The sequence below is a fragment of the Sparus aurata genome, chromosome 24, assembly GCF_900880675.1.
Source record: "Sparus aurata chromosome 24, fSpaAur1.1, whole genome shotgun sequence".
Classification (NCBI taxonomy): Eukaryota; Metazoa; Chordata; class Actinopteri; order Spariformes; family Sparidae; genus Sparus; species Sparus aurata.
The window spans coordinates 19197082-19204932 of record NC_044210.1 but is presented as its reverse complement, the minus strand read 5'-3'; the positions used below and the strand labels follow the sequence as shown (position 1 = coordinate 19204932).

At 45.7% G+C, this 7851-nt stretch overlaps 1 protein-coding gene across 1 annotated transcript in view; it reads right to left on the bottom strand.

Annotated features, from left to right (window-relative positions):
- Positions 1-1033: 1033 nt before the first annotated feature.
- rpgrb (retinitis pigmentosa GTPase regulator b) overlaps positions 1034-7851 on the bottom strand; it is a 14133-nt gene continuing 7315 nt past the window's right edge. Inside the window, exons 10-17 of the mRNA XM_030409060.1 lie at positions 7622-7795; positions 7162-7348; positions 6653-6735; positions 6518-6577; positions 4460-6352; positions 1794-1842; positions 1546-1664; positions 1034-1210 (exon numbers count right to left, since the gene is read on the bottom strand). Coding sequence (XP_030264920.1) covers positions 1034-1210; positions 1546-1664; positions 1794-1842; positions 4460-6352; positions 6518-6577; positions 6653-6735; positions 7162-7348; positions 7622-7795 — 2742 coding nt within the window. The remainder of the gene's footprint in view (positions 1211-1545; positions 1665-1793; positions 1843-4459; positions 6353-6517; positions 6578-6652; positions 6736-7161; positions 7349-7621; positions 7796-7851) is intronic.

Genomic DNA, 7851 nt, shown 5'->3' with positions numbered 1-7851 from the left:
CTGCAGTTAGCTCAGTTAGCCGTGCATCTAGCTGTCCGGACTGGGAGCTAGCAGCAGTCAGATCAGTTAGCCATGCAGCTAGCTGTCTGGACGGGGAGCTAGCTGCAGTTAGCCGTGCAGCTAGCTGTCCGGACTGCGTGCTAGCTGCAGTTAGCTCAGTTAGCCCTGCAGCTAGCTGTCCGGACTGCGTTCTAGCTGCAGTTAGCTCAGTTAGCCGTGCAGCTAGCTGTCTGGACTGGGAGCTAGCTGCAGTTAGCTCAGTTAGCCGTGCAGCTAGCTGTCTGGACTGGGAGAACTGGTCATGTTTATACCGCTGGTTCAGGCGCGGAGCGGCTAGCCGCAGCTCTGTCGGAGGAACAAGTGAAGACGTGAATCTGTCACAGCTCATCTCTGCTGTGGCTTCACTCGGTGCTTCAGTCTGACACGATGAGTGGTTCTGGTCCGGTCCAGAGGAGCTGGAGGCTCCTGCTCACCACAGATCTATAAGGAAACACTTTCATCCCGAGGGGAACCGCTGAGACACAGTTAAAGGTTCCCTGTGGAGTTTTAGACCTGCAGGCTTGTTAACATGGATGAAAACAACATATTTAAAATACTTAAAAATCAACTATATACATGTTTTTTGATGGATGAATTCACTCGACATGTTCGTCAGACCCGAACCCTTCATGATACCAACAGGACCATGTGAGATTTTATACTGGATCCTGATAAAATGAGATCAGTTGATGGTGAATTTCCATGATTGGATAATTGTTCATAAAGCTGTCGAGCTCATTAACAAACAGTCCAGTAACGATCTCCTGACTCATTCTTTAATGTCCACAGGGAGAGCCTGCGCCTCTGCAGTAAAGTGATTCCAGCATGTTTTAGTGCCATTTTAAGATTTTTATATTCATTTGTTTCTGGATGCTTTTAGAAGAAAACTCCACAGGGCTGCTTTGTGTTTGCCTCCGCCTCGCTGCTAATGAACCTTCTCACGCTTTGGTCGTTTTGACGATGACTGAAGCCGCCTGAGAGATTACTTGTGGGATCACAGCACTGCGCAGGCTCCAGAGCGAGGCCCTCGGGGTCCGGAGGGTAAAGACCTCTGCTGGGCTGCTCCTCTGTTGGCCTCTGGGTCGGAGGGAGCAGGCTCCTCCGCTGGGGTCTGGTCCCTGTCGCTGGTCGGCTTGGATCTGGTGAAGGACAGCCGTCTGAAGAGAGAGAGCTGAGAGGAGGACGAGGAGACTTTCAGTTAACTTCCCGTCATGTCAGTTTGCAAACAAGAAGCTTTCTAGAAAACATACATGATGATTAACCTTAAAGGTGTGATATGTAACAATCGACCTTCTGTTGGATTCATATTCATGGAAACACGCACCACAACAAAAACTACAAACTTTAAAATACAAAACATAACATCCCATGTTTTTTAATTCACTTGGGACTGTTTGAAAGTTGCTGTATAGAAAAGATTAATTGATTGATTAATTGATTGATTGATGCACAAAGTTCAGGTATTGTAATAAGTATTGCTTCATCTCCTGTTTCCAGTTTTTGTACCTTCTTGTTGGAGCCTGATTGGCTCTTTGAGCCCCCGTCTGTCGTCCCATTGGCTGGTTTGGTTCCGTCATCCGTCTTCTCTTCTCCTCTGCTGTCGGGCTGCTCGCTGATTTCAGCTGCTGTTGGTGAAACAGTAACTTGATTAATAATTCCTGTTTTATTACCCTGTTAGTCCAGATACATCTTTGAAATCTGTTGAAATGTAATTTGTTCTCTCAGCTTTCTGTTTATAATCTGATGAAACAAACCTTTCTGCTCTCCGTCAGGTACGGATTCTTCTTTCAGCTCTTCAGGCTTCTGGAACCATCAGATGTTTCATGTTAGTGACACAGGAAACATAAATAAATAAATTAATAAATAAGTATTAAATTACTGAACCTACAGGACTCTGAGTCTCCTCTGGTGGTTTCTCTGTCGACTCATCCAAACTGGAGGGCGACCCCTCCGTCTCAGCCGACGTATCCTCCTCCTCCTCCTCCTCCTCTTCCTCCAACTCTTCCTCTACCTCTTCGTCATCATCCTCCTCTTCTCTGACCTCTTCACTTTTTCTCCACGTCTGACCAAATCCTTCTGTCAAATCCTGACATAAAAAGGGATTAAATGACCTGGTGGACTGGTTGACACAAGCTCAGGTAGCAGGTGGAAAGATTTAGATTCAGAGAAGCTCAGTTTAAAATCACACAACACAAATTAAGAAGCAGATGTGTATTTCAAAAGGGCTTTAAAAAAAAGAGGAAAAAGGAAATTGAGAGAGGAGAGGAAACACAGTAGGATGGGAAACATAAAGAACAAACTGAGATTATAAACACAATGACTGGAAGAAGAAAACAAAGCCAACCTGATCCCGAAACCAGCCAATCAAACGCTCAACGAACAAGGTGAACGAGAGACAAAAGCATCAGACATCAAGTTATGGAAATATGCCGAAACACAAGAAGGTGGCAGAATTTCTCTGCTTGTTAATGTAGCTACAAGAACGACTAATATATCGAGTCGGATCCTGTAAGATGCCTCAAAGATATTAATGTTGAAATGTTCTAATGTCGTGTTTAATTATAGCAAGAATAAAGTCGTCTGTGAAGCAGCTGATCAGCTTTCACATGTCAGATGAGGGAAGTTTTAGTTTCTACGGTGGCCCTGAAGTCCAAAACAACAACTCACAACGGCTCTGGTGACACTGTAACTGATGAGGTTGGTACCACTGCAGTCTTCATCAGTACATTATTCATTAACAGAGATTTTATGACGTTGGAATCATGATATCAGATTTGTGTTCAGTGAGATGTTCCCCTTTAAAACTTCTATCTCAAATCAAATCCTGAAGCTACTTTAAAAATAAGACACAAAAACAATGTAAATCCAATAAAAACAACTATTTATTACAAACTCAGAAATGAACAGAAACAGAAAAGAAAGTAGAAAGACTGAAAAAGCAGGTAGAAGAATAATTCCATATAAAAAAAATACAAAATACTAACGATAAAAGCAGCAGTTGGTATATTTGTTTAAATCTGTAAAATTACAAACACAATGGAAAATGTTCCAGATGCTCCTGTGCTGCAGGAAAAACAAACTATTCTTGTAAATATAGACATTTTAAAGCTGCAACAAGAAGGTAAACAAAGACTTTAACAGCAAGACGTGACATGAACTCAGTACAGAAATCACTGGATGGACAAACAGAAGTGGCTCTGAGCAAAAGAAGAGAGGAAAGCAACTCAGAGGTGCATTCACAACACGACAAACTGATGAAATGATCAAACGTGAGCAGAAAGGCACCGAGTGTGAAAGGTTCTGGCAAAAGCAGAAGGTCCAGAGATTAAATGTCTTCCTTCTATTTCACAAGCAGATTTTTACCAACATATTGTACAAAAGATATTCAAGCTGAGACAGTTTAAAATTCCCGTTGATTCACAGTAAACCTGAACAAACAGACCGAAACACTGCAGACGGCTTTAAATGTTTTCCACATGTTACACTTCACATTTTCTGGTAATTTAAAGAGAAAACTACTGAACTAATCGTCATTGGTTGCAGCCAAGTTCAAATTTGATTCCTGCATAATTTTCCGGATGTTTTTATATTCACACTGGACTTTTAATAAAAACAAGACTAAAGCTCTGGTTGGTCTTCGGCCCTCCACAGGTGATCAATGTGTTTTTGGTGATTTTCTACGCAGATGATGTTTCTCAGTTTATCCCAGAGAACTGAATACAATCACTTTTCCTACAACACTTTTCATTCACGGTTGCAGCTTAATTGATCTGAACAATCAGCGGATGTAAACATTGATTAAGAAAACATTTATCAAAGCACTTAATTGTTGCAAAAACACAGAAGTCAATGTCAACATTTGTTACTTTCTCTGTTTTTTATCACTCCTGTGTTTTTGTTTTTTCACCTGCTCCTGGAATTTGTGATGTTCAGTTATTGATTGGAATCAATGTTGACAGATTGATCGATAATGAAACAATCATTTTAAGGACTTGTGTTGTTTCAGGTTCTGTGGTAACACGTCATCACATCGCCCGACCTTTGACCCCGGACCTGAACTTACTGCTCGATCTACTGAAATCAGCAGACTTCTTCTTTTTAACAACTTCCTCCTCTTCTTCTTCTTCTTCTTCCTCCTCTTCCTCTTCTTCTTCCTCCTCCTCCTCTTCCTCTTCTTCTTCCTCCTCCTCTTCCTCTTCCTCCCCTCTTCCTCTTCTTCTTCCTCTTCCTCCTCTTCCTCTTCTTCTTCCTCCTCCTCTTCCTCTTCCTCCTCTTCTTCTTCTTCCTCCTCCTCTTCCTCTGCTTCTTCCTCATCCTCCTCCTCTTCTTTGCTGTCTTGATCCTCGTTGTCTTCTTCTTCCTCTTCTTCTACCGCTTCTCCATCACTCTCTTCCTCTTCCTCTTCCTCAGCACTCTCTACCTCTGCCCCTTCTTCTTCTTCCTCCTCCTCTTCTGCCACGTCTCCTTTTTCATCCTCTTCATCACTTCCCTCTTCCTCCTCACTGCCTTCCTCCTCTTCCTCGTCAGCACTACTTTGTTCTTCTTCCTCCTCCTCTTCTCCTTCCTCTGTCTCATTCTCCTCTGAAGACTTTAAAGACTCACTTTCACCGTCTTCCTCTTCCTCACCCTCGCTTTCCATCTCCTCCTCTTCTTCCTCACCCTCCTCATCTTCATTTTCAGACTCTCCCCCTTTGCTCTCTGACCCTGCCTGACTTTCCTCCTCTTCCTCCTCTTCTACATCACCTCCTTTGCTCTCTGACTCCTGACTCAACCCTGCCTCACTTACTTCCTCTTCCTCCTCTTCTACATCACTTCCTTTGCTCTCTTTCTCATCAGTCTCAGCTTCACTTTCACTTCCTGCAGTCTCACTTGCATCCTCCTCCTCTTCCTCCTCTTCCTCAGCAGCGCTGCCATCGTCCTCCTCATCTTCATCAGTTTCTGACTCGTCTTCTGGTTGAAGAGTGTCGCTATCTTTGCCCTCTTCTTCTTCTTCTTCTTCTTCTTCTTCTTCTTCCTCTTCTTCTTCCTCTTCTGTTACTTTCTCGATACTGTGACTGACATCCTCTCCTTCTTCTTCACTTACTTCCGCACTTGTTCTCTGCCCTCCCTCCACCTCCACCTCCTGTTTGACTGTCTCAGAGTCTGTCACTTCCTCACTGTCCTCCTCACTTACATCCTGATTCGTATCCTCCTCGTCTTGGCTCGTTTCCTTCTCGTCCTGACTCGTTTCCTTCTCGTCCTGACTCGTTTCCTTCTCGTCCTGACTCGTTTCCTTCTCGTCCTGACTCATTTCCTTCTCATCCTGACTTGTTTCCTTCTCGTCCTGACTCATTTCCTTCTCATCCTGACTTGTTTCCTTCTCTTCCTGACTTGTTTCCTTCTCGTCCTGACTCGTCTCGGGTGCAGGGATGATGTTGATGCTGACTGCAGATTTCTTGCTAGAATCGGCGGCGTAGGATTCTGATTCCTCACTCTGGAACTTGGTCACGCCGTCCTTCAGGACACGGCGGCTGCTCTCGGAGGGCGATGGCGACGCTGATCTGGAACGGCTTCTGGTCACCACCTCGTGCATTAATACGGTTCCTGCTGCTAACGATGCTGCTCCAGCGAGCACGCTGCGATGTGACGTCTCTTTCTGTGTTTCTTTTTTCCGCGCCTCTTTTTTGTTCTTCTCATTCTTAGATTTTTTAGAAAACTCTGTCTTCTCTTTAGATTTCTTCACCTCAGAGAGCGGCTGAGAGCTACTTGAGCTCTCTTCAGCAGTCAGATGAAACCCAGGTGAGTCCGTGTGACTGCGTTTACCTGGCGAGGAAACCCTCTGCACGACTATCGGTTTGCTTTTAACTTTGACAGATTTAGGCTGCACCTGCTTCACTTTCGCCACCGCAGATTCAGATCCTGAAACCGTCTTTGTGGTTTCAAGAGTTTGTTTAGAGTCTGGGAGTTTCCTGCCGACCTCTATCAGCTGGCTTTTCCCTTGAGCTGGCCTGAGCCGCTGCTTGGACGCTGCCTTCCTAATGTCCCCGACACCCGGAGCTTTGCTTTTCCCCGGCTTCCTCTGCAGCTCCTCCACGGCCAATATCAGGTTCTCTTTGTTCTTGCTGGTTGTTTTCTGCCTCTGCGAGCTCTGAGAGGCCAGAGAGCGAGAGCTGTGGCCCCTCAGGAGCTCGGTCGGTAACGCCCGGCGAGGAGAGGCTGTCTCACTCTTACGAGACGGCGAAGTCGAAGAGAAACTGCTCTGAATTAAGAGCTTTTCCTCTTTTTTTGGGTTCGATTTCTGCCCTTTAGTGGTCTTACCATGCTTACCCTTCCTCTATCCCCAGCACGAGAGAGCAAGAAGAGGATGAAAAAGAGGCATGCATTAGAGAGGAAAAGAGACGTGCAAGGAAATCAAAAGAGAGAAAATCAGAAATGTATGACGGGATGATGGAAACTCTTCCTTGGCTCGAAGAAACGACAGAAGAAGAGTGTGAGTTACCTTCTGAACCGGAGACAGAGTGAGCGATTTATCACTGGGGTCCATCTTCATCACATGCGTCTGTCAGGACGGATAAACAAGCAAAATTAACATTTAATCTACCGATCGGACATCAATCTGGATGTGATCTCTCACCATGTTGAGGAAGTCTGTGGTTTCTCCGAGCCCTCGAACACTGTCGGTGTCGGTCAGGCTCTCCACAGCGCTGTCGGCCTCATCTGCCGGGAAACAGGAGAGAAAGTTAGTCCAGAGTTCTGTTTATCCTTCAGGAACGAAGGAAACTGACCCACATATCAGCTGTTATGGTTGTATTCACAAAACAAGTAGTTTCTGAAGTGACAGATGTTGATTTTTTACGGTTTTAGGAGATCTGGAAATGTTAAATCTTTCATTCTCAACACAATGATTAGATTCAGATTTACTCTGGACTTTTAAGAAACCAGAATATTGACTTTTTTATCAAAGTAGCTGGTGATAATCAATGACTTGTTGCAGGTCAACTTGAACAGAAAGATGTTTAAATATTTCAGTGGATATTTGCTCCACATTAAACAGTTTAAGGGTCCAGGAGGAAACATGCGAGGGAGGATGAGGAGGAGGAGGAGCAGGAGTCTGAGGAGGTGGCGGTGAGGTGAGGTAGGTACCCTGGAGCTTTGACCCTGCGCTCCCGTGTTGGTGAGTGCCGTTCAGCACCTTTCTGTGGGTCAGCTCGGGTGGAGGCAGTCTGGGCGGGACGGTGTGGCTGGAGACGGGCAGCTGCGGGTGGAGGTAGCCGGGCATCATGGCGGGCAGCGTGCGGAACATGTCGCCGAACTGGTCCGGAGATCTCTCCTGTCGGGGGGAGGTGAGGAGAATGAACGAGCGTACAGGGAGAATTGTTCTTTTTACTCTTGGCTGCCTTTAAAGATGCACTTTAACTCAACCGTTCTACAACACAGATGCTGCATGAGACTTTCACATTGTGTAATTGTATAAATCAAACGTGTAAAAGTTCATTGTTGAAGTTGATTGCAGCAGTCTGACAAAGTTATGCGCACTATCTTGTGAATCACATGCTGACTTCGTTCCTCCGAGCTCTCCACCCACCCGCTCCCTCCTGCGAACCCGAGCTGAGAGGCTCCTCTGCAGGCTGGAGGAGTCGGCCGTGTCCCCCAGCAGCTCCACGTACGGCTTCTCCAGGAAGTCCTCCGTCACGTCGCCGTCCTCCAGAGTCACGCTGGCGCCGGTCGGGTCCCTCGGCCGGGCCAACACCACCATGTGACAGCCGCCGCACGGAGCCTGAACAAACACAGTCAGTGTTTAACTAGTCAGCATTTAATATGAGTAAAAATGAC